We start from the raw sequence: 26657 nt of genomic DNA, 5'->3' as shown, positions 1-26657 counted from the left end.
CACTGAAATTCAGACAGGTATTACAGGATCTGGGCCCAGAGGTCTAATGGGAGTTGATTGGTCCAACAAAGAGGAGGATGGGAGGTTGAGTGGTAAACGAGGCTGATCTGGACCCAGAGGGAAATGGTTGCTTGTATTGAAACTGTAAAGAAACACTAGCAAGACTGAAAGACAGTTAGTGAGGAGGATGAGGAACCAGCAGGAGGCTGTGACGGAGAGATAATGAGGCTGGGGAGGTGTCGGAAGGAAGGAAGATGCTGAATAACAATGATCCCAGGGAAAACTGAAATTAGCTAAGGGAGGAAGCCAGGCAGGTTAAATTGCAGGACAGGTTTGTTGAAATGGGAAGATGGAGACTACACAGGTGTTGAGAAAGTTGCAAAATCAGTTAGGAGGAGAGAAATTCTATGATGTGCCAGGAAAATAAAGCTGAGGGCTGTTGAGCAGACAAGGGACAAGCGGCTGGGAGCTGGGCCTGAGAAATGAGTTTCAGTCAAGAGACTGAGTCAGAGGCTGGGGGTGCAGCATGGTGGTTGAGGTGGATAAGAACTGGGAACCCAGGGGTGAGAAACACCCTTCCTCTTCTGTTTGAAGCTCTGGCTTAGCAGCATCAACACTTACTGAATGTGTAATTTTGTTTAGTTGCTTTCATGATTATCTTATTTTATTTATTTTATTTTTGCTGCTCTGAAGAGTTGTTTCTGGACAGGGACATAAACTGCTACACTAATAGTGATGGTTTCCTTAAAAGTTTACCAGTCTCCTTTTATAGTAGTGGCGTTCAGATTTTTGTTCTCAATATTTTTTTTTTCTTTGTTTTCTTAGGACCAGGGCAGCCATGATCTTTACTGCTCTCCTAGAGAGGTATCACTTTCCTAGATATAGTAACAATGTGTAAAATTGCATCAGTGAAATAATGTTTCCACTGATCTATTTTTTTTCTGGTAAATTTTGTAAACTGATAAAATGGTGCAAAAACTGTATAAACAAGTCTTTCATCAAGCTGGTGAACCTGAAAGAATTATAGGAAGGCTTGTAGTACCATTTTCCCTGCAAAATGTGATTTAGGGGAATGCTAACAGAGGGAAATGGTAAAGGTAAAATTTTCAATCTCACTTTGAGCTTTTTATCTCATTTGAGAGATCTGTGTGATCCTCTGTACAACTTCTGCCTTCTGCTTTCACTGACGCTCAGTCAGTGATTGCTGCAGTTGATGAAGTATCTTCGCAACATTCCCAGGCTCTTGCCTAAGATGTTTTGTGACCATTGAACAAGTCAGGCAGCACCTTTGGGCTACAGTAGGGTAGTCTATTTTAGTGTATATTTACGTTAATGATGTGTTGAAATCTGTTGTTAGTCAGCAAAATACACACATGCATTCTAAAATGTTTGATTGAGAAAGGATTCATTCAATGCTACCTGAAATTCTATACATCTACTGATTAACTGCTGCCTGCGGTTTACACTAGTAAAAACAAAGGCGATGTGGTGCTGTATTCTAGTCTCTAGTTACTTGACCAGGTAGCTTATTAATGCAACTAAAATAAACTAAAATAAATTATCAACCATAATATTAATAAAGAACAAGAACTAACAAAAAAAGAATTATGTTTCATTTGCTCCATGACTGCCTCAAATAGTTTCAGCGAAGTTTGAAAATGCTTTTTTACTCCTTAATTCTCTTAAGGAACATGAGGTTTGTAGTACAAACAGAACCTCTAATCGGCCCAAAATACACTTCTGCAGCTCTTCATTGCTAACAACATTTTTGGAAAAGCTTTATTATTCACACATGAATAATTGAATCCAGTGGGCAAACAACCGTGGTGGATTAGCTCAACCATTTCAGAAAAATATGTTTACGTGCAATAATCAGCCCTTGGAAAATTCTATTATGGGACATCATTGAAACAAGTAAAAATTAATCCGATTGTCTTCGCTGGAAGTGGAATCAAGCCAATATTGACTACTGTTGTGTCGTAGTCTAGAAAATAGCTTAAATTGTCAGTGCTAGCAAGTAACATGTAAATGGATGTATGTGTGAGGTAGTTAGTGTCCAAATTTTGAGCTCTGAAGATGCCTGCTGGTTGCTCTCTTTAACTGGTCTACGTGGTCTACAGGGCTGGTTATGAACACGTGGACTAAATGGAAGTGGCACATCCAGAGTCCTCCAGTTACTGGAGATGAAGTCAGAACCACCAACTGGGAGTCTGCTCACATGTTGTGCATCTGCACACAAACTGCCTAGATTGAGGAAAAAAAGTGAGTTTTAGTGTGCCAGAAAAAGAAGGAGTGCTGGGAAGAAATGTTCTCAGGGAAGAAAAAAGAAAGAAAGAAAGAAAAAAAAAAAAAAGTAGTGAAGAAGTAGACCTGAAAATAGGTGAGGTTCCTGGCTGGAGGAAAGTTCCTAGAAGAGGTAGAGGTGCAAGATCCTGGAGATCAAAGAGCTAGGAGGAGATGGAGGCCAGGGGAAAGGTGATGGTCGAGATGAGCAATGGTGAGCAACCACACAGCAGGGATGGACTCAACTTTCTGTGCTGCCATCCCAGGCCAGCAGCCACCTCCCTGCAGGGAGGTAGCATGGAGTGGAGAGCAAAGGAGTGTGCTTGCAAAATAATCAAGTAGTTAGAAAAATGTCATCTGATTGGTTCTTAAATGAACCCCAGTATCCAGATCTTCTGCAAGTAGTCATTTTCTCTATCTTGCTTCTGACATCTTGAAAGGATTTTCCCCCAAAATCCTACATTGTGACTCAGCTGATGGTGAGGAAAAGTTCCTAAGCAGGGACATAATTTTCTCTCTTACAGTTAGCTGTGTAAGAACTGCTAGCAGAGGATTTTATTTTTTTTTCAGTTGCCTCTTAAATCAGTATATTTTTTTAGATTCTTCACTCTTCTGATTGTTCTAAATTCAGACCAAATTAGGCTGAATGGCTTTAGAACATAATTTTTAATGGGAAAACAAAAAATGCAAGTGTGAATTTGCTTTCATTTTCCCTGTTTACTTTGTGTCTATTGCATTCCTTGTGTGATTTCTTTCACCAACGCAAAGTACGATTTCAGAAAGGCATTTGATTTTTCTTTACCTTAAAAAAACATACAAGGCAAACCAACTGAACAACAACAACGACAAAAAAAAAAAAAAAAAACAAAAACAAAAACAAAAAACACCTCTGAAAGAGGACTGAGAAAATAATACCTGATGTCATCACCACTGTATTTATTCAGGAAGACATTAATTCTTGGTAAATTAGGCTCGGTCTCATGTGTAAAAGTTATCTGACTTTGCTTCTTACATGAAGTTATTTCAGGCGGCGTTTTGAATAGCAAAGTTTATCTAATCATCTGTGCTGCAGAGGATCAATTATTTGTTCTTGCTGACTCCCAACAGTGCCTTGCAATGCTTTCAAAAGTGACAGCTACCAGGCAGGACTATGAAACAGCACCATTTCCTTTTCAGGCAGCTTCCTCTCCATGTTCCTCTTAATCCCTTGGGGTTATAAATCAGAAACTAGTGATTGTATCTACATAATTTAAGCTAATTAGAAAATTAGATAAACTGTACCAACACTATCAATTTAGAAACAGTGACCTGTTTTATCTGAGGAGTTAGGTTTTTACCTGATGCACCTGAGACATTAGCTTTACTAGAGGGCCAAAATAGATTACAGGTAAACTGACTTCTAAAGTACACCAGAGTTGTAGCAAGTATGAATTATCAATTGCATTTAAATAATTACAGATAAGTTGCCTGTTCATTTATTCTGCTAATTATTCAATCAAATCAACAGTGAAATTAGCTGTATGAGATGTCAGAGAGCTATGACTATTATTCTGAAAAGGTTTATTAAGCATCTGAAGATAGAATAGATAAGTAAAATTACGCTTTTTATTGGTAAACATGAATAAGCTACATTATGCGTACTTACAATGAAAGTATATTGGATTCCGTTTTTTTTCTGAAATTAAGAACGCTACAGTTATTCAAGAGAAACAAACCAGACAAAAGATACACTTTTTGTGCATGTTAACTGAAAATCAAATAATCACAAAGTGGTTTGGGTTGGAAGGGACCTTAATGATCATCCAGTTCCCACCCCCATGCCATGGGCAGGGACACCTCCCACCAGATCAGGTTGCCCAAAGCCCCATCCAGCCTGGCCTTGAGCACCTCCAGGGATGGGGCACCTGTGCCAGTGCCTCACCACCCTCACAGTGAAGAATTTTTTCTTCATACCTAATCTAAACCTACCTTCTTTTAGTTTAAAGCTATTCCCCCTTGTCCTATCCCTATACTATCTGACAGAGTCCCTCCCCAGCTTTCCTGCAGGCCGCCTTCAGGTACTGGAAGGCCGCAATGAAGTCTCGCCTGAGCTTTCTCTTCTTCAGGCTGAACAGCCCCAAGTCCCTCAGCCTGTCTTCATAGGAGAGGTGCCCCAGCCCTCTGCTATTCCTCGTGGCCCTCTTCTGGACTCTCGCCAACAGGTCCCTGTCCTCGTGCTGGGGCCCTGGAGCTGCACGCAGTGCTCCAGGCTCCATCACAAAGGGAATTTTGGAGGCAATTGGTGCTGTGGGAATTTTGGAGGAGCAATCCTCTGATTGCTCAGGGGTTAAAATCATTGGGATACAATCTATTTAGTTCTTTACTCAAAAGTCTTGTTCCAGGTATATGTGGAGGACTATTCCTGTCAGCTCAAGAGCAGCCCTTGGGAGGTAATGTCACTCATCCTCACAGATGATTCCTCCTCCTTCTCTTGGCCTCCATTTCAGGGGATACAGATCCAAACCATAACTTTCCCACAATTAATGAGGCTCTTGAATGCTGCTGGGAGCATTTTATTTTCATTTTCCCTCTCAGGTAAAGGGCAATGATCATTTCCTCAAACTGTGTCTTTAAAAACCGTAGTTTCTAATTATTTACGTGACCTAAATTATCCTCCCATAAGAACACTGTGTAGTAAGTACTGGACTTCTATACGCTTTAAAGTACATCATGATGATCTCATTTGTTTTCAAAAAATCTTGCTATAGTAGAGTTGCCTCTCCAATCTGATGGCTGAGGCAGGATCTGTACATTTGCAATTTCTGTTAATGACAGTTGCATCTTATCTTTACAGAACTGCACAGCGCAAAAAGCATGCTATAATCAGTCAGTCATTTTTTTGAACTTTTATCTAAATGAGTCTCTTGAAGCTATGTAATGGTGCATCTGGTCCTTTTGAGATAAGATGCTTTGTCTGACATTTAGTGGAATTGCATCTTTTCACTCAAGCAAACATTATATTGAGAGTTTCCTCTGATAGAATGCTGCTCTTGTATGAGCTACAGTTTTGTCCCTAATGTGCACTTCAGACCATTGTCAATCCTAACTGTCTTCTAATAATTTGCTTAATTTTCTTACTGTCCCCATGGTGTTCAGTATCATATCGCTATTAGTAAATTGAGCGCAGTCTCAAGAGTCGAATAACTTGAAACACAGCTCCTTCAGCTTCATCATCCAGTGGGGTTCAAGCAAGCTCAGACAGACAAATGTTGTACTGAAAGTACATGCAGCAGAATACCTGTATATTCCATCTGAATTCATATTTCTGTCTTAAATATTATCCCTTGTGTTTAACAGAGAATATCTGCTTCCCAAAAGTTTGGGTATGTTATTAGCTGTGTGATCCAATCCTGAAAATACTCATGCTGCTAATCCAGTTGACTTCAATGGGATTATTTCCAAAACTAGCTAATATTATAAAGGTATGATAAAAACACAACCTAGATCTATAAGCACAGGTGGATGAGTCAAGATGTGAAAAAAATGTGTCTCAGTAGATATTACAGAGCTGTATTGACAATTAAATTCCTTTTTTGTTTTTACATCTCACACTACAGAAAGCCAGTTGGATTGTCAAAGCTCTGCTGTGAAGTTATTACAGCTTGTCTTCCAAAAGACAGACTGAAAATATATTTACTGTTTTTTTGCTAAGAGCTTTTGGCCAGGGTCTCCCTTTTTAATCAAATCTAGAATAGTTTGATGACCGGTCTATTTCTCCGTGATAGCAACTTTCCCTTTTCCTTTGTCTTTTTTTTTTTTTTTTTTTTCCTTCTTTTCTTCTGAGTGGGGATGCGGCAAGAGACATACTGCCCTTGAAACGTGCAGAACTCACGATGTGTATTTATCATGGTGCAGGGTTTGTATTTTTGGAAGCCTGGTGTTTTGGTTTAACTGAGACAGACCCGTTTTGTTTTGGTTTTACATCCAGTAGATCAGGACAGTCAGCCCTGCCCATTAGGCTTACTATGCTTGAAATTTATTACCCGGCCATCCAGTATTTACAAATGAACCTCAGTGAAGCAAATGGGCTGTTTTGTCTCTCACTAGCATTATGTGCAATGCAAACAGAAGGCTGGTTAAAGCCGGACAGGAATATTGGTAACGTGGCTGCTGCGCTGTGTTTTGTGAGTGTTTCTGTTGCTGCCTGGCAGTGCTCTTGTTCCTCCTTACTTCTGCGGGTTTCTGGTTTTTTGATAGAGTGCAAACAGCCTGGAGCTGTATATTCTCCTTGCCCTTCAAGCCAAAAAGACTTCCCATGCTCTGCCGGCTTTGATAGTTCCTCTAGATCCCCAGCTGTGAGGTGATAGGAAGGCGTTACCCCGAGTGCTGCAGCATTCCCATTAGCATAGATCTCCTTATGTCGTGCTCTATTCCCACATGTCATATGCATTGTGTCTTTGCATTTAGTGTCAGACAGGGCAAACCCCAGTTTGCTGCATATTTTTATTTGATTTCTGTTAACTGTAGGAGCGTGCTCATCACTCTCTCTGGCCTTTTAAATTAGATACCTATTTTTTTCTCATTTTTATTTGTTGTGAAAGTTCAGTAGAACAGGTTTACCTACCATTGGAGTAATCAGTAATAAATTGGATAAATCAGTGAAAATTAAGCCTACAGAACGTGATGAAACATCCGCTTTGAACAGTTAGTCATTTCTTTACAAAACTTTGTGGGATACTCATGTAGTTGGAGCTCCAAAGTCCAAAGAAAAATGTTTTTCTCCAGTAAAAAATAACCTCTTAATTGCTTGCTTTCTTTTTAATACTTGCCATGTCATTACTACATTTCAAAACAACTGAGTCAAAGAAGATTTTGCAAAGAGAGTGTCTCTGGCTCTGGTTTGTGTGTGGTCCCTCAGATACCTGACAAATAATATCAGTGCATTAGGATTATAGGGCTCGAGAGCTTTGGGTGAGTTCTAGAAGCGTGCAGGGAACTGCAGGCAAGCAGGATCTCAGCGGCATACACTGTATGCCATCATACAGAAGACAGAAAAATCATCGAGACAACTATGCTGCTGGCAGCTTTAAGGTCCACTGCTGCTGTCCTGAAGAAAACAGGCAGGCAGAGTGGTGAACTGACAGTACTGCTGAGACGTGCTTGCAGGAGTCAAAGCTTAAGAGATAAAACTCAGTAGCCTAAGGGTTAAACTATTGAGAAGAGGCAAAAAATAAAAGGCATTGGTCACTGTGGTGAGAGTTGTTTCCAGCAAGTCTCTGTAAGGCCTGTCTGCAGTGAACAGTAAAGGAGATGGCCCCAAACTGGGCTCGACTTGAGTTCGTAGGCCCTGCAACCAAGCATGTTTACAAGTGCAAATCCTGTCATTTCATCCACGTTAAGAAACCCTGAAAAAGTGAGACGTGCTGAGAAAGGTAAGGTGTATTCCTGCGGGCACTGTGCTAGAGAGGGGCTGTGCGGTGTCTGTGCTGGCGCAGCTTGCCGGCCGCCTGCACAAAGTGGGGCAGCGCCTGGCTGAGCACCTCTGCTCTCCAGTCTGAACCAAACTGCACGGGCAGAGCAAACGTGTTTGTGCTGTGTGTCTGTGCAGGGCTGGCTCGTGCAAAGTTACAGCTGGAGTTCAGCATCCAAGGGGTAGATAATCTCCAGAGTCACAGCTCTAAAGACCGATGCCTGTTCTGGACAACTGACAGACCCTACACTCAGATCCAGTGGTCCCAGCACCAAGCTCAACAGCTGGTGGTACAGTCTGAAATAAGTAGACTTACGTGGATAGAAGAAAGGCTGTAAATTCCCTGCTTTCCCAAGGATGTGATTGATGTTGTGCTGAAAGAGAACTTGTTCATTAAAACCCAGCTGAATCTCTGCGGGGGGAGCTAATGCACCACAGCCTGTTCTGTCATCTCCCACAAGAACTTGCTGGCAACTAATCTTGGTCAGTAATGTTAATGAATGGAGGCGGATTCCTCTCAGAGGGATTAGTTATTAGCATACCCCATCAGATCAGCCTCGTTCAAGTAAACAATTAAAATAACAACATTAAAATAATCATGAATGTATATTCCCGGTATGTCAGTGGTTCCACCCACATGTGTGTACTTCGGTATTGCACAGAGCTCTCTTCTAGACAAACACCTTCATGCACAGCTGCCTCAACCCCTAAAGGTTCCCCAGTGCAGCAGCCCAGCCACCTTGTTTTAACAGGGAGCCTTTCAGGGAAAACTGGGTTTAGTATTGTCCTGTGAAAAAGACATGGTAAATCAGGCTGAAATACAGGGCCATAGATCTCCAGGAGTACAGCGAGGAAGGACAACCATTTCAGTCATTCTGTGAAAGGAATAATGGCTCTGAAGTGCAGCATAAAACCTCATCTTCCTATATGCTACACTAATTGCAAGCAGAACCGAATAGATTGTGACAAAGCAGTCCGTCCATATGAATGTGCAGAGTTAACAGCACCTCTAAACCTGTTCAGATTTTGATATTGTCTTCACAAACATTAAGGCAGAATTCGGAAGTCATCGTGCAGGTACCTTTCTTAACTTTGCGAAGTAAACAACACTCACCAAAGCAGTGAAATCGTTCGTGTTTGCCTGGAACTGCTCTGTGGCAAACTGAACCACTGCTTGAGGAAGGTGCATGGGGCGGGCAGCATGGGCAAACAGAAGTGTGAGGGGTGTCTGCAGGAGGTTTCACAAGCTGTGAGAATTCCTCTATTGGGGAAACTTGTGTAATATAATGGTTTAATTATTTTTATTATCTTTTATTTTATTTTGTTATTTTAATGTATTTTATTTACTTTATACATTATTGTTTTAAATATATTTTAATGTTTTGTAATATAATGATTTAATTAGCATTTCTTTCAAATTTAATGGTATGGTACGTTTCTTTGGTAGCAAATCATTTTGTGTGTAGCTCTGCTGCATGGGTACAGCACATGTATATACCATGTATATACATCATAAACACACAAAACAGTTTTGTGATGTACATTCTGCTTATTAGTGTAGCGTATTGGAAACATTTTTATCATCTTTGTGACTGGTATTTTATTGCCTTTAAATCTATACGTGCCATAACAACTCAAACAGAAATTATGTGAGAAAAAAAAATATATACATGTATTTTCCAGTTTTCAGACTGTGAGTGGTGATGCAGAATTGGAATAACATATCCTCAGGTATCTTTTCAGGTATTTCCTTCCTCTTCCTATAAAGTGATTATTACCCAACATTGCAGGCAGCAATGGCATTAAGACAATGTTCTCACAGTTGCTTTTTGTTTCTTCTTCATTCTGTTCAATGTTAACTCATGTAAGAGCTATTTAAGTAGATACCATGCTTTTATTAGCATATTTGATCTCTGACATCTTTGACACAGAATTTCGGCTTCTTGCACATGGGCTGTTATACAACATTATTAAGAAAATACACTGTTACATATATAGGGTTACATCTGCCATGTTTGAGATAGGACATGACCCGTTTTTTTCTCCTTAAACAATAAACAGATTTATTTTCCCCCTTTCCATGATGATATAGACACAGCTTGTATTATTACTATTTGTTTATGTAGTGGCAGCCAGCTGACACCTCAGCTGAATCCAGTTAACCAAGTACCAGGAGGCTTTTCAGATGACCCAAAGGTAAGTGGAACACAGTGAAACTAAGGCAACGCGCATCAATGTGTTCTGCAGTTAGGGTCAGGAGACAGGAATATGATATATGAATTTAATTCCAAGTTTTCTTCCTAGGAGAATATAGCAAGCCCACATCTTTACAGCGGAGATTGCTTCCTTGTTGAAGCAACCAAAAATAGTAAACTGGCTACTAAAAAAGAATATGAACAAAGAGCAAGCATGGATTTCTGAAACATTTTCATATCGGCTAGCCATTATCCTGGGGCTGCCTGTGTAATATTTTGCTAAATTACCTGTCTAAACTGGTCGGATTTCTAACTTACCTCAAGGCCCTGTATACTTCATTTAATCAAGGTTCAGAAGTTAATTAGAGCCTTTGGCCCTCCGTTGACATCAAGGGAAGAGGTTTCTAAGTCTGATCAGGTAGCCTGGCAAGGCTGAACAGTTACAGCAGTAATTCATATGTAATGTCATTGTCCCAGTTTGTGTCCACAGCACGCCTGCCACCAATCTCTATTCAGTATGTAAAATGAAAACCCTGTGTGTGTGTCAGTGATGTTATAAATAATGCATCCAATTAGTCAAAACTACGTGCTGCTGCATTTCCCTGATGCCCGCGAATCTGAAAGCCCCAAAGAAACCGTGTGCTTTGAGAGAAAAGGTTTGGATAAATACTGCCTTTATTCTGAGGCCAGTCCTCTGTGCTCTCCTCTCAGTGTCGTACAGCAGAAGACGTAGGGAGGCTGCCCCTTGCAGCACTGCTGAGGATGAGAACAAATACTAAGAGCTCGTGCTGTGGTTTCCAGCTGCGTGAGGAGGCTGCAAGATAAGGGCTGACAGGAGGGTGATACAGGCTCTGATGCAGGAGAGATGCAAAGAGGCAGTGGGATGTATGCGCATGTGTGCAGTAAAGGAGATTCCAGGCTTTTCCAGAAGCTAGCAGGCTCCTTCAGAACACCTTTTGATTTTCTATGGTTCCAGTGAGGTAGCGAATTGTTGAATTTCATGAGTGACACCAGCACCAAAATGTGCTGCGGCTTGCCAGCGGTGAAATGATGGCCAGCACAATGAGGTCCTTTTCTTCCTAGCCTGTGCTTTTCTTTAATATAAGGAACAAAAACTGCATTTGAAAAAAGAAAGAGAATCAAATTAGAATTCACATTAATTAGATTTCCTACAGTAAAACAAGAAATAAATCAAATGTGATTCTGGCAAAATGGTTTCTTGCAGTTTCAAGTTTGGTTTTTCCCTGAAGAGACACTTGTGCTTGCTTTGAGGGGGTAATGAAACTGTAAACTGAAAAGTCATTTGAAAATGATAAATTAGGCTGTGATTATGCCAAGTGATATTAATTATGCTGATGGTATACATAGCAAGGAATTTTTAACTGATTCAGTTCTGCCTTCTGGCTTTCTCTGACAAGTAGTGATGTGTCACACTTGGTTTGTTGGTGAGCATCATCAACAGCAGCAGCAAAGCCCAAACTTCCACTCTCAGCACTGAGTTCTACGTGAGCATCACCACACAGCGGTCCATGGTTTAAACAAATGTTATTTATTCTATTTGTATGAATGCATATATTTTTGATGGATTTTCTTTATCCATGAGCAGATGGCTGACATAAAAATTGTAATGGTTGTGTTTTCTAATGTGGCAAGGACATGGGATTTCTCATTTTCTGCTCTGAAGCAGCATTGCTATCTCTTCCCCACAAAGTTCTCTTTAAGCCATGCCATTTTAAAGAAAGACCCCCTTCATTGCATGCCTCGCTTATTCTGCCTCTCTGTGGCAGTATCTTTCAGCAGAGATGAAATGCTGAACCGACTGTTATTGAGCAAAGTTTCCCTAAGATCAGGGTGCTGTGCAGAATAATGGAAGGACCATCTACCGAATGTAAGGTGAAGTGGAAATTAGCAGAGCATCACTGTGCAATTCTGTGTTCTTGACCTGTGTGTGGACCAGCAAAAAAAAAAAGGAACTGGACACAAAAATTAGCAGTTCTTGAATTATCTTCTATGCCTTATCATAGCAGCTTTTTACCATTAGGAAATAAAGTAAAAATAAAGTATGAAGTCGCAGTTTCCATGGAACTTTCAATTGGCAAGACCCACAGACCGGTGATATATCAAATGGACTTGCTGACTGAAGGTGAGAATTAGAGACCAGTGAAGGGATAGAGGCTGCCAATTCAAATGCACGTTATCAGGGCACAGCTGGTCCATCTGTACGTCCCGTCCGTTCTTTTTGTGAGAGCATGTCACGGCTTTATTCTGACATTCAGTGCAAATGCTGTGTGCCTTGCGTATCGAATGCATTCTCTCTCCTCGGTCACGCGTTGAGGTTTATTTTCAGCACAGTGACTTGAATGACAGTTTTCCATTTTCACTGATGGGATCAAGTTCCCAGCTCAGGCTGAGACTTTATTTTGATGTCAAGTGGAAGGGATCTTATTTCTAGTTCAGTATAAATCTGCCTGCCAATTATTTTCAAATCCCTTAGAACCGAGATGATGGAGAATTAACCTTTAGCCTCGGATGGTAACAATGTTGGGGGTAGGCACTGGCTTGTCACTGGAGTGAGCAACTTCACTTGGAGAAAAGCCTGGACTAGGAGTAGCCCAGAATTGGGAAGCTCCCAGACTGGACCATGGTGCATGTGAAATTCTACCAGTTCAGAAAGCTGATTCAGGAAGAAACAAAACTAAAGAATTCTTTAGGCAGAATTCTTCTAATACTGAACCAGCATGTTAAAGCTGCCAAAGTGCAGAAATGACACACAGACACAAAAACTCTCTGAAACGTTAATTTGTGGATGGATGCTGCAATAACCTTTATTTACATGACCATAATTGTTTTTCCCCAACATCCCTATTTCATGCAGGTGTGCAATGGGCTGTAGATACTGAATCAGCACCCTCAATATTTCATTTTATAGTTGAAAAGGTGGCTTTACTGCATGCTACTGAAACCTTCTGTAGAAAGGAGGGTTATTAATGCCTTCAGGGGGCTGGTTATATTGTCTTTCATATAGCTTGGTAATATTTTCTTCTTTACTGTGGTAGTCTTTAGAAAGTCATGAGCCTAGAAAGTCTCTTCATGTGCAAAGATTTTTAAAATGCCCTTGTCAGTGCTGCAGTGGTAAAGCTCCCCCATTTGCTCTCCTAGTAAGAGTGTTAAACTTGGATAAACTTGCTATTGTCCAAATTTCAAGGGTGAGCTACATGCTCTTGAATGTACTCTTGACTTTGTATGTCCTGTGTGATTCTATTATTGTTCATCAACTTTTTTTTTTTTTAACCTACATTTGGACCTTGCAGAAACTTGAACGTCCTATTCTCAATAATGTCCAAGTACAGTACCTGGGCAGAATACTAGACCGCGGCTCTATTTATGTTTTCTTATGATTCAATGTTTTAACTCGCATAGGCCTGTAAACTGTTAACCTTTCCAAAGGTATTGTTGAGACTTTGTTGCTGTTGTTCTAAGTATTATATTTTGGCAAAGAAACCACCCAGGAGAGCTAGTCTCAGAAGACGATGTGATACGTTTGAAGATTCTGGTGCCATCTATGCAATTGTGGGACATAGGCCAGGCACAAGAGAGAGCCAGGTACAGGTCTTACAAGGTGATTTGCTGGAGAATGGTTGAGTTAAATTCTAGGGATTTCAAAATGCCATTTATTCAGTGAAATTGCCTACAGAAAACAGGAACAATAGTATTATTGTAACAGTTAATTTCAAAATTTAATGTTTGAATTCCTAAATCAAAAGCACTACGAGGTTTTCAGAATAACAGGGAACTCAAGTAAGAAAAATAATTTTGCCCTAGACAATTTTTTTACATCCACAGATGCTGTAAATTTAGATTTTACACTTACAGTCACCTTACGTGAGACAGAGTTTTACTCACCACCTGAGAATATAGTGCTTTACCATTTGTATTAATGTATTACTTCCCAACAGTAGCATTGGTCCCATGTTCTTATCAATGTGGAAGGAAAAAAATAGAAGCAGGACTGTGCTGGGTTTGGATTTCACTGAATTTTATCTTTTGTTTTTAACATAACAAAGCCGTGAAGCCTCGGCAGTGTATTACTAGCCAAGCACGGAGGGGAGTGTTTTGGCTCAGGATGCACAAGGATAGATTACAATTTCTAGTGAAGTGTTAGCTGAGGTATGTGCTTTGCTATTCTGGTGGGTTCTAATACCTGCATCTGTTTTGCGTGAGAGAGGCAGGCTGTGCTGCAGCCTTCACAGCCTCTTCAGAGGCAGGTTGCGTTTTTGTTGTACATCACAGTGGCAGCTACCTGAGTGGGGTCTGTTACACCTAATGAATTTGTGATGAGCACGGCTCCTGTAATCCTGTTACAGCCAAGTCTGCTACAACAGTCCTGTCAAACACTACTACACACGAAATGCTTTTACCTTTCTCAAATCTCCTTGCCTCTCTCTCCCTTGGTGATGGTCGCTCCCCTCTCGGCACCCTCCCCCTCCGGCACCACCGCCAAGGTTCCCGTGCCAGTGTCACCTGTGTCTGGCCGTGTATCAACAGCAGATTTTGGCAGGAGGTGCCAAACAGCCATGTAGAAGGCAGCCTTAAGATGATGCTAGGTATGATCTGAAAAGATTTGCTCAGCATTAACTGCTACCAGATGAAAACAAGAGGAAGGCTTGCGGTAGGGGACAGGTGATGCTGGTAACACCAAGCGAAAAGGAATCGTGTGTTTGGAGCACAGGCTAACCACATGTTTATGGCATATTTTACAAAAAGATAGTGAGTGTACCCCTGAAAATGTATGTGGTCTGCTCTAAGGTGGTAATTAATGCATTGTTTATTATTTTTGTTTAGAAGCTACAGAAATTCTTAGGTCTTTTCAAACCTTAGTAATTGATATATCAGTACCGCATGCTTTTTGTTACTCTGTTAGCCTACAGTGTTGTGATTCTGGTTTTGCTCAGTCGTTCGTTTGGAAATTGGTCATTAAAAACCCCACAGGTCTAAAAGGATAATGAAATACATTTTCAAACATAGGCAAATGGCAGACAGGTGGCAAATGCACACACAGTCCTATATATAAAAGGTCTACTGAGTAAATTTAATGTTCAGTAGACTACCTGTAGTTTAATCCAGTGTTTCTCTAACACAGGCAATGGATGCCTGGCACCTGGAGGTTGACAGAGCTTTTGGGCAAATGGCAGTTAATGCCTCAGGAGTGCTGCACAGTGTTTTCATGATCAGGCTTGAGAGAGAACAATCATTAAAAACATTTTTAGAAGAAAGAATTAGAATAATCCAGGAGTTTAGAATATGGAATTTTCTGAAGCCTCCTGCTACATTTACCACAACGCAGATATTGCAAGCTGTGAACCAGATTGTGCCACTCTTATGTAGGTCAGATAGTACCTTGCCTACACAGTGGGGTTGTTTCCTAGAGTGTATCCCAAGGTAAATATAGAACACACTGTCTGGTCTGTGCAGTGCAGGCTAAGGACATAATGTGCCACCCTGACCCATGATCCAAATATATTTGCAAAGTCTTACTGTTTCTCAGTTTATGGAACTTAGCGTGATGGGTCCACACCTGTATTGCTTTAGATTCTATCCCCTGGTTTTACACATTTGGTATGTGACACCTACAAATGTAAAAGAGGAAAGAATAAGTAGAAATTTCTGTTAGCGAAATCTTTTTGTCCAGTCCAGTAAGGCATTCATCCTCTTGTGATAAAAATCATTTTCCTAGCTAGGCCATATTTATTATTTTTTGTAGCGTAACTGGTTTCTGTAGGTAGAGCATCATTGTATGGTGGGTGTAAGCCACTCTAATTTTTTCTTGAGTCCTTGTTAACCATTCACTCCTGGTAGTTTAAGAAAGCACTTACTGGCAAGAAAGACAAATGCTGGTTTGGTAGCCTTTAATAGCTGCTCTGCACACATGGAAATGGCATGGGAAAGAACTAGGAGCAACTCGCTCCAGTGTTTTTCATTCTTTGAGAAGAGCACTCGGGGATCTTAACAAAAAGGGAAAGAGAGGACTCAAAATTCCCTATCCAGGAAACCACTCCAATCCTCAGATCCCAACACATACTCTGAAAATGTCACTCACAAGCAACTTTGTGACTTTCACATCCTTGTATTTCAGTTCCATTTTGAGGCAATCAGATTTGCGAGTATTTTCATTTCAGAATTATCTTCCTTAGACTAATTAAGGTTTTAATTTCTTGAGACCTTCTTCACTTTAATTTTTCACTGATGCTTTCATTACTGGGTAAGTTGCTTTTAAAACTCAAGATGAAGAAATACTTTCCTTGCTTTATGAGCTCTTTCCCTGGAGGATTTTACCATAGAATGTATCTCTGACGATGCTTAGCTACAGGTTTCAGTCACTGGAATTCAGTCAGGGACTGACACAAAGATTTTGATTCTTTCAATATAAGTCTTTTTTCTTCTTCTCCTCTGAGACTGTTTGGAAAAAAAGAATAGTCCGTAATAACAGCAGCTCTCAAACTGAAGAGAAAATATCTTCCCTTATCTAGATGACATACCCCTTCGTACTAAATCTGTCACCACCACATCCTTGCAGCCCACTCTCTGAAGTGCCTCCAGGATGATAGGCTCTGTGATTAATTGGAAAAAGAGCAGTCTCTCCTCACCTCAGAGTATGGGAGTAAAAATAGGCTTGGTGTGGAAGACGCTCCTGAAGCAGCACATTTTTTTGGTTTCCAAACTGACTTAGAGTCATTCCACAAGGGAGGAGGAGGCTGAGGTTTTGACGCATACAAATGTGCGTTGTTTGTGCTGTTCTTATTTTGTGCTGTAAGGTGACTGGCACTTGAACCAGACTGTAACGAGCCAACAGACTGCCATCTAACCTGTTTTCCTAAGGAAATGAGCTCTGCACAGTACACATGTGAGTCGCTGTCTGCCCTCTTCTGATAACTTTAAATCTATTTCCCAAGTTCTGGCAAATTTGAACTTGAGTCCATAAAAGCAGGCAGCTGTGTGGAAAGAGCAGCTGTTTTCCTGGAGAGGGAAAGGAGGAGCCCAGTCTGTACCACGGACCACCCGTGTGGGGGAGAGCTCTCCTCACAGCTTCAGAGGCAGGGAAAGCTCTCACCAGCGCTTGCCTCCAGGGAAGCCAACCGTGAGATGCCACATGATGGGAAGCCAGGGTTCAGGGCGTGCTGTAAATGCATCTTGAACTGGCATCGCTCCAGCCTGCGATTTGGGTGGGGAGTGTGGAGCCTGCACCAGGGTGCCCAGCAGCTGCTGCAGCCGGGCCTGTCCAGAGGCCGCTGGCAGTGCCTGGCTATGCTGGAGCTGCACCAGGCTGTGGGGTGGCCTGCCAAACTGCACTGAAATGCACTGCTGGGCTTCCTCCTTACCTCCCCACCGGGAGAAGCACTAAGGTGGAAGGGCAATCCCCTAGTGCACCGACAGGGAGGACACTGCAAGCTCTCCTCTCAGGAGAGCTGCACACATGGACGCAAGGCTGGCAGCTTCTGGTGCATTGTTAGGACATTGTTTTATCTTTACTTTTAGTGGAAGGGATAAAGTGGGCTAGTAATAATGGGACTGATAAATGAAAGGAAAACTGTAACCACATAATTATGTCAGAATCAAGTAACGGCTATGAAAAGCCAATTAAATCACATTATGCAGATACATGTAACAGAATACTATTAGTAAGTCCTTTGCAATGGTGTGCCTGGCAATTAAGAGAGGAGTATTGGCGATACACAGTGAAAACGGAGGGAACGTATAGTTAAAAATGTTTGGAGACAAACAGCATGTGGAGGACCAGGACGGCCTTAAGCTGAATACAGGAGTGTCCCCAGAGATACCAGCACCCAGGGGAAAAAAGTCAAAGATGTTATTGGGAATAACATCTTTTATTCCCAATAGCCTGTTTGACTAGGATGCTGGGCGCAGCATGGAATAAATTATATTTATCATCAAAATAAATTTACCAGCTTACTCATAAAAGGAAGGCTGCAGTGCAGTAAGTAGTCTGTTTTCCAGCTACCCAGAAATTGCAGGTTGTGCAGGCTAATACAGAAATTTTGTATTTTTTCTAAATTAAATTAAAGAAGCTAGTGGAAATATTAATAGTTAGGCAGTAAGATTATTAGGTAATGTTCTGGGGGAGGGGAGGGGAGGGCGGGGGGGGGACACAGGACTATTCAGTAAGTATTTGGGAATGAGATTGCTACGAGTTGTATGTTCTTATGTATGCAGTATTTTCAATCCAGGGACTTGAAGTACCTGCCACCCATCACGTTTCTTTCACATCGGATTATTGGGATTTGTTGAAAAAGAGTACAGAAAAAGAGCAAAGGTTCAACTCTATCCTTCACTTCCCTTCCTCTACCCACTCATACAGAGCGTTTCTCATCTGTAGTCAGGGAGAGCTATGCAGGAACAAGCTCTGAGATAACAGCATGGGTTCAGAGTTCACACAGGCTTTACAGAAAGACACGTCCCTACCAGAAACTACCCCCATATGATTGTGGAGAACTCATCTGAGGGAATGAAACCAACGAGGAAATTTTGGTGCTGCTAAATGGATGAACATGCTGGCGAGTTCATAGCCTCCTTATTTTGTTCATCATGCAAGAGAGACTTCTAAGACACGCTACCAAGAAAGTCTGCTTGCAGAAAAGCAGCATGGGTCCTTTAAATATTTATCCTACATACTGCTTTTCAACAGGTACATGCAGGTTGTCTCCTTGATTTTTGGAGATGGTTGAACTAGTGTGAAATGCAGATAATGAGAGGTCAATAGCATATGTGCCTGTAGCAGTGCTTTCCTGAGATGATATAAAGCAACAGAAGGGAGAGAGGGTGTGAGTGTGTTAACACTTTGATAACAGAATCCAGAAAATACACTTATAAGTGAAATTCTATCAACACAGAAGTACTGGGCATGTGTAGTTAATGAGATCTCTGACAAGACTTAGGATAATCAGGAGACATACCTTCAGGTAAATGGAGCAGGAAGGCTGTTAAGGTTAAGGCATTTAATTGTACCATGGTATCTGTATTTATTTGGGCTGGTTTTCCTCATGCTTCTACATGTGAGAAGGGTGCTGCTTTTGAAGTGCTTCACCGTTTCTGTTTTCACATGTGAAGGAACTGACAAACAGAAATCTGATGAACCTTAGTGAGATACCATTCCAATGGTGGAGCTGAGAATCAAACCTTTTTGTGTGCTATCTGGTTGTACTCTATACTGGATAATGCTGCGTATAATAGCACAATCAATTTAGCTACTCAGAGTATTAAAAACCTGTTTTTCATCCTCGTATTGGAAACTGAAGCATCATATTTCTTCTTCAGCCAATAAATAAGTTCATTGCTTTCAGATTTTCTGCATGTCAGAGAAGATAAATTGTTTCTGAAGTAAGAAACTGTCACCTAGCAGAGAGGATGCTTTTCCTGTAAACAAGAAATAAATTAAAAATAAAAAACACCCCAGCCAAAAGCAGTAAGTTTGAGCAACACCTACAGGAAAAATGGTGCCTGTGATAAACGGGTATCACTCTGGAGTTGTGTCCATCTGCCAGGTGTGTTGTGTTCTGTCAGGGCGTGAGGCTGCGACACACACTGCGCATACAAGCCCTGTTACAGCTTTTGCCTGCTTTTGACTTTGAAAATTTAGCTTATGCCTTTGCCTTTGAAAAAAGTGTTGTTATGGATGTTCCTGTTGTTGACAGTAATACTGCTGAGTACAAGGTACCCTTCAGAAACTGTTGATGTTCTTACTGCCTATTTCTACAGAACCCTCAGCCAAAATACCACTAATAATATGAACCTTTAATTTCACAGATGAAGGAACTTGGCGTCATCGTATACAACTGCAGCTGCCTCGTCCTGGATTTACAAAGGATATTTGCCCTGTACAGTTCATTAAAATACAAGAATAAAATACCTCCAAGTTGGTCTAAGAGACTATATGGAGTGTACGATACTCAGAATAAACTGACACTGCAGCTGAATGAGACTAAATCAGAAGCTTTTGTGTCGGTAAGTTCTGAAATGAATTGCGGGGAGGGTGGGAAGGGAAGAATCTTATTTATCTCATCAGACTTTTGGAAGACCAGAAATATAACATCTGCTTACTCTCCTAACAGTCTCTTCTATTAAAAAACAGAGTGGTTGGACTGGGTTAGATAGGTCTTAGTAGCATGTATGAAAAAACTCTAATGTCTCTTCACTGATAGAGATTTTCAGTTCCCTGCATGAAGTCCTGAACACACTGTTGTGTTCTCTTTGACATAAGATGGAGAAAAGGAGTTTTACTTCTACACTTGAGTACCTTTGCTTTTATATCTTCTATTTTCTTTTCTAATGTTTTAAAAAAAAAAACAACAAAACGTGTTCAGAAAGGCATATAAACCCATTAGAAATTAACAGGACTACTGATGGAAATTATCATTAATAGGAACATGTGGTGTAGATTACGCCTGTACTTAAGCATTTCTCTCAATTGGCCCTAACTGAAAAAGATGCACATTACTGTCATGTACTAAGCCAGAAGCAGCTATTAACAATGAGACTCATGCAAGTGACTGGAAACTCAGCTACAGAGAAAAGACCACTATGGTTGTCACCTATGCATTATTCTGCTGTCTGGAGAAGTGGTTACTTCAATAGTTGAAAGCTTTTTAAAAAGTGTTACCTTTTTTTATGGTGCAGAACAAACAAATCACAGTTTATTTTTTTCATTCTGATTTCTGTGACGTGAAACTTGACAGGACTGAAAACTGCTGAAGAACGTGTGCATTATTCTTTTTCCTTCTCTGTACATTTTGCTTTTCCTCTTGCATTCAGAAAATGATATGGAGGCCTTTCAAATTAGCTTATTTATTTGCACTAGCGGATATAAGGTGAATGACTTGGAGTAAATAAATTGTAAATCAGATATCTAAAATTATATATAATAATCTTGATATCAGAACTTGGATTTTTATCCGTGTTATTTCTAAATATTGGTCCTCTTGACTGTTCCCTTCAGAGCATTAATGCTTCTGTAGAACATTATCTACTTTTATTTTTAAATGGTATTTTGAAACTTCTAAAATTCAAGTAGCAGTCCCTGTGGAAGCACTGTGTGTATTTTTAATGGGAAGAAATGGAACAGTCATCCATCTAAGAAGTGATGTAGCAAAACTGGAAAAAAGTACACAGGCTGATAGAGATAATGGAAGATAGAGTATCTTTCATTTTGGAGATAACGTGAGTTAAAAAGAAGCTTCAAAATCAGGAATATACTGAAGATGATAAAGAGTTACTTACCATTCTGCATAAAACAAGGGGAAACCCCCACCATTTCATTGCCAGGTAAGTCTAAAACAACACAAGGTATGTAGCACACAGGTTGTGTGAGCCACTAGCACAAGATGGTGGTGCAGTCAAATGGGGCAGGGTAACTTCACCTGGTGGGAGAGAGACATGGAAAAGTCGGGAGTCCAGGATTTTAACACTCCTGAAGTCATTCAAGAGACAAAGAGCTATTCCAAAATGAAATGACTGAAAATCTGGAAGTGCCCGAGACAGACAGAAATTAATAGTCTTATGAAGATACATGTACTTCCACTGATTTCGGAGAGTCTTAATTAAGCTAGTCTCCATTAGCTTAAGATTAAGCTAGTCCCTAGACTAGGTTAAATTAGAAAACTGCCTTTTTAACAGATAGCTGAGGAGCTCTGAAATTAATTCCACCTGAAGTAGTTGCCATTATTGGAACTAGCGTGTGAACTCCTACTCCTTTCTAAGCAATCTGTAAGAAATGGAGAAATCCTTCTGAAAGCCATTCCTGCAAGGGTACACAGTAGTGAAAGCTGGGCAAGGCCAACTTTAAGGGACACGGAATCCTAGACAAAGACAAGTGAACACAGACTTACAGAAATTGCTCTTCTGCATGCAGTTGGCAGAATGTGCACTTCTTCCCTCTGATGTGTTCTCCTTTTCTGTGGGAGACAAAGGCCTCTTGTCTTGAAATCCTATTCAGAAAACAAAAGGAAGGAGTTATTCTACTCAGAAGCTCAGATCAGCTAAGTCCAATACCAGGAGTTACCTTAATATGCAGTCACAGCCAGTTTAGTTACTAGGATATCTATCATAAGAAAAAAAGTAACTTTTCTTCTGTATGAACAGGCTGCAAAACGGGCTTTAATGTAACTAAATGACTTCCACATACGTTGTTCTGACATATACTGTTCTGATGCCATAGGAAAAAACTGCTCACAGTGAGGAGCGCCTACCTACTACTGAACCTACTTGAACAGCCTGGTCTGAATTAGCTCCCTATAGCTACTGCATGAGGACTGTGTAGGGCAAGGAAGGAATTTAGAGATCTTGCCAACCAAGGATCTTGTTTATCACACTGTGTATCGCCAACATGATGTGCTTTGAGATTGTTAGAGGCCTTGTGCCTGTATGGAGGGAGACAGTGACCATCAAATATGCACCGTTAGGAAACACATCTCACTTCCTCCTTATGTTAGAGATGTGCCAGGCAGGTGTTCATCAGCACATCAAGTACTGCCCAGCTAATACCAAGAAAGTACTAAAATGACCAGAGCGGGTTGCCCATATCACAAGCAAACTAGTAGAATGCTAATGAATGGAAATGTATCACAAGCGTTACAGGCTGAACCAATGTTTTTCTTCTAAATGTCTTTGGCTTTCTGGTCTTCGTAGTGAATGCATCTGAAAATGAGAATGAGTTAACAGTTTTGTTCTTTAGCTGTTCTGGCTGTAGCTTAAAATTTCTATTCAAGAAAATATTGAGCGTAAGAACCATGCAATAGCCTCTTTGTTTCAGATACTAGATATCAAGTATGTTTAACAAAATCACTTTACACTTCTTCGTGAGTCCAAATTTATTCTTTGAAAAATGTATTTTATGTATTTTGCTTTCCATCTTTGTGCTGTGTAAAACAACAAGGACAACATTAAGTCATTGAACTTTTTTTCTTAAGAGTCAGGAATCGTGGCTGTGATGTTGCTTAGCAACAAAATCATCTTCCAGACCGGCTGATAAAACATAGGAGGTTTGGGTTGTTTTCTTAGTGTTCAGGAATGCATCCAGAATATTGGTCTTGAAATCTTGCTACTGTTAATTTTCTCATATTTTACTAACTTCTTTATCTGTAGTAAATCTTTAACACCAATCAAGGCTTAAGGCACTAAGGTGACAGGTATTGTATAGAAAGAAAAAAAAAGTCAACCCCTCCTAAAGAAAACATAGTCATCTAGATGTCTGAATGCCAACCTTGCAGATAACAAAGGTGAGGTGGTACAGCAGCAGCAGGCTGTAACTGGCCCCTGCCTGCGCTCTGCGACCAACCTTTAGCAGCCTCTGCTCTCAGGAGCTGCAAGCAGTGTGGCAGCAGCTCCACCTCTTCTCTCTGCTCGGGCAGGAGAGCAGAAGCTCCCTGGCCTCTCTGCTGCAGACAGGTGGCCCCGGGAGATTTCACCTGGCTGCCCTGCTGCCCTAGGCACAGTGCCAGGTACAGAGTTACTCCATACCTGAAGCTAGGTTTTAAAGGTAAGTTTCTTGCAAAACTGCAGCATCTCCCTACAACAGTGACTGAGCAAATGGTGACTGTGTGGTACTGTAAACAGGACCATCTGACAGTAACCAGTCCTGGAACTCTGCAACAAAATTCTCTGAAATGTGAAAACTTCAATGAGAGTTTCTGCGCTGCTTTCACGCTTGTGCTGTCTGTGTTTTAACCAGTTATATCTAAATGATGAAGTTTTCAAGGCAAAACTAAGCCTTGAAAAATAAGTCTTTGTATGTTTGAGTACTCCAGCAGAACAGGTAAAGATATAGTTAATATTCTCTACTAAAATTCAGAATAGTACCTGCTATCGTAGGAGGTATGAGGAGGGGAGGAGGAAAAAAATCTATCCCCGTATTTTAAATGCAGTATTTGAATTTTTGCCTTCACAGAATTCACCTAAACTCTTCTGCCCAAAGGACAGAGTCCTGGATATTGAAGCTATATACAATGTTATCGATGATGCGAAACAGTTTGTGTACATAGCTGTCATGGACTACCTGCCGATCGTCATCGACACAAATGCTAAACGGTGAGTGTCCATGTCCAGGCTGGCACACTGTCATAATGCCATTACGAACTGCTGGAGCAAATGAACCCAGAGGAGATTAGTTACCATTGTGGACCAATTTCTTTGGGCCCAATTCTGCTCTTATTGAAATCAGTGAGAGTTCTGCCATTGACTTAAATAGGAGCAGAATTGGGACCTAAGAAGACATTTCCAGTTCTGGGCCCTAAGCTTTGGATTTGCCTATCAAAGGAGATCAGAACTTGTTTAGTCTGACCACCTGCAAGAGACCCAGGAGTCCAAGAACTTGCTTACACATTAATCCCATTTCTTATGCTATTGTATTCACTACCTTGATAACACAGCTACTGCTAGTTTATGAATACCATACAGCTATCCAATACAAAGTGGGTGGGTGTGTAAGAGAGAAGAAACATGCTGTGAGTTCTCATCTAAAACATGGGAGATGTCATAGCCTTACTGAACTATATGTAAGCTATTTTTGAATACAGCACAGATTACATTTTAAGTTACACTGTAGTTTGAAGAACAGAGAAATGTTAAAACCAAACAAAACTAAGTAACTTTTAAACACACAGTTTATATGGACCACTAAAAAGCAGTCATGACCCAAAACTGAAACCACCAGTGTTCTAAAACCATCCAACTCAGAAGGCAAGTATTTAGTGGTCCCTCTTTCTATTGGTAACGCTTGCTATGAACTGAACAGCTACATAAGCTTGCTGTTCCATCTGTGCACTTTAATTGAACACGAGGCCAAACTAAACATGGTTGTTATGTGCTTTTTTCCAGTTTTGCATGAAGGTATGTTTTGTTCTTTCTTTTTTTTTAATGATTTGACTGATATCAAGTGTGAGCTATTTCAAATCCAGAAGAGGGGTTTTCAAATCAGCTCATTATGATCAGCCTCTGTCACACTGACAGAATCTGGGGTAGTGCTGTAGGAACCTGTTTCACACCATCCAGCCCTCTCATTTCTCCTTCATGCTGGAAAGGCTCCTCACATCTAGTACTGCTGCAGTGTTGCAGATTATGTTACCTCCTGCCACGTTCCTCCCTTTTTCTTTCTCATGCCCAAACAATTCAGAAATCCATTGGATTAGAGAGTTCCAAGGAAGTCACCTGTGTAAATTCTTTTAACGTTTTCCCTAGCAGCATGGCTTTGTGTTTGAGGCACTGCCACAGCTTCCCTAACTTGTCAGCTCCCAGATTTTCTGGCATTGAAGAGCTCAGATTTCATTAGGCTGAATGCCCTGACACTACCGGAATAACGAAGAAGTGTGTTTTTATTTATCTAATTCTCCCTGTCCTGACCTAGTCTCACCAAGAGTCAGGAATGCAAGGCTTGAACTAGCAAGAACAGGCTACCCAACAGGTGGGAGATGAGCACCATGGAGGCCAGTATCCCACTTGTTGAATATTTCTCCCATCTTGATCAGGAAAAGGTAGCATCCTCCTTAAGCAACCCATCTCCTGCTGCTGCTAACAGATGCAGGCACCATGCACAGCTCTCCTTTTCATAGCAGGAAATTAACAGAAGACATTCCAGTCTTCTGCCTGTATGGTACACCGGCAAAGAGAGAACAGCAGTCAGAGGAGGATTCAGTGTCCCTGTTCCCTTATTTGTGTAAGCAACAGAAAATCCTTCTGTCTGGGTTAGGTAAGCAGCACCCTCTAGCTGTAGCTCCTTCTGCTGGTTCTCCCTCCACTGCTCTCAATAGAAGCAGTGATGCAGGAGCAACCTTCCTAGCTATGGGTGGGTGAAAACAGCTCAGCTCAGCTGTCCATAGCTTCACTGTCCCCACAATGGCAGGGCAGAATGCTACAAAAAGGGATGCTGGCTGATCTGTTCAGTGAGAACAGCATTTCTTAGACAGAAAAATAAATTCTAATTTAATGAAGTAAATGTATATAGTTCTCTCTGTGATGTCTTCTAGGCTTGACTGGATAAAACCAACTTTTTTTTTTTTTTTAAGTTATATGAACATACTGTGTTCTTTCTTCACAGATACTGGCCATATTTAGATGGGAAGATAAGAGAAGCTTTAGTTTTACGAAGTATTAAAGTTCGACTTCTCATAAGTTTCTCAAGAGACACAGATCCCCTTACTTTTAACTTTGTTTCATCTCTCGAAGCTATTTGCACTGAAGTTCCAAGTTGTAGTTTGAAAGTTGTAAGTATAATCCATATTGGTTTGAAATCTTAAGATATTCTCCTGTACACCCCACAAAAATACCAAGAAAACTTCACAACTGGAAAATATTCTCTGTTTGTACCAAAGCCTTTAAATTTCATTAAACAACATAGGAACTGTAATATAGTGAACTGAAATTATTTCTAGTAGTAACAGACATTGAAATTAAGACAGAAAAATAGAATGATGCCAAAAGGCAGTCTGTGTGGGGGACAGCTTGCATAAAACACTACATCTGGTCTTTCATGGCAAAGCTAGCAGAGTGAACTGTAGCCATATGCATTGTTTATGCTGGCTGATAAGAGTAAATGTGACAGCGTAAACGTGTTTTAGTCTGGATTTGTGTAACCTTACTGTTCATCTGCATAAGTATCTATTTTTCCTTTATTTAAATAAAGTATAAGAAAAAATAATATTTTATCTTAAATTGAGGTTGCAAATTCA

General features: G+C 40.7%; 1 protein-coding gene and 1 long non-coding RNA gene across 16 annotated transcripts in view; one reads left to right on the top strand and one right to left on the bottom strand.

Moving 5' to 3' along the window:
• PLD5 (phospholipase D family member 5) overlaps positions 1-26657 on the top strand; it is a 177515-nt gene that overhangs the window by 141350 nt on the left and 9508 nt on the right. For all 15 annotated transcript variants that reach the window (XM_068676321.1, XM_068676320.1, XM_068676327.1 and 12 more), the window contains 3 exons: positions 19747-19944; positions 23882-24021; positions 26027-26192. In XM_068676321.1, coding sequence (XP_068532422.1) covers positions 19747-19944; positions 23882-24021; positions 26027-26192 — 504 coding nt within the window. The remainder of the gene's footprint in view (positions 1-19746; positions 19945-23881; positions 24022-26026; positions 26193-26657) is intronic.
• LOC137853682 (uncharacterized) lies at positions 9258-26032 on the bottom strand. Its single transcript, XR_011094659.1, has 4 exons — positions 25343-26032; positions 21825-21923; positions 21217-21356; positions 9258-11042 (listed from the first exon to the last, which is right to left on the bottom strand). It is a non-coding gene; the product is annotated as an uncharacterized lncRNA (long non-coding RNA).

This window comes from Anas acuta, chromosome 3, assembly GCF_963932015.1.
Source record: "Anas acuta chromosome 3, bAnaAcu1.1, whole genome shotgun sequence".
NCBI lineage: Eukaryota > Metazoa > Chordata > Aves > Anseriformes > Anatidae > Anas > Anas acuta.
The sequence above is the reverse complement of the archived record's forward strand: the minus strand, read 5'-3'. Positions and strand labels throughout refer to the sequence as shown.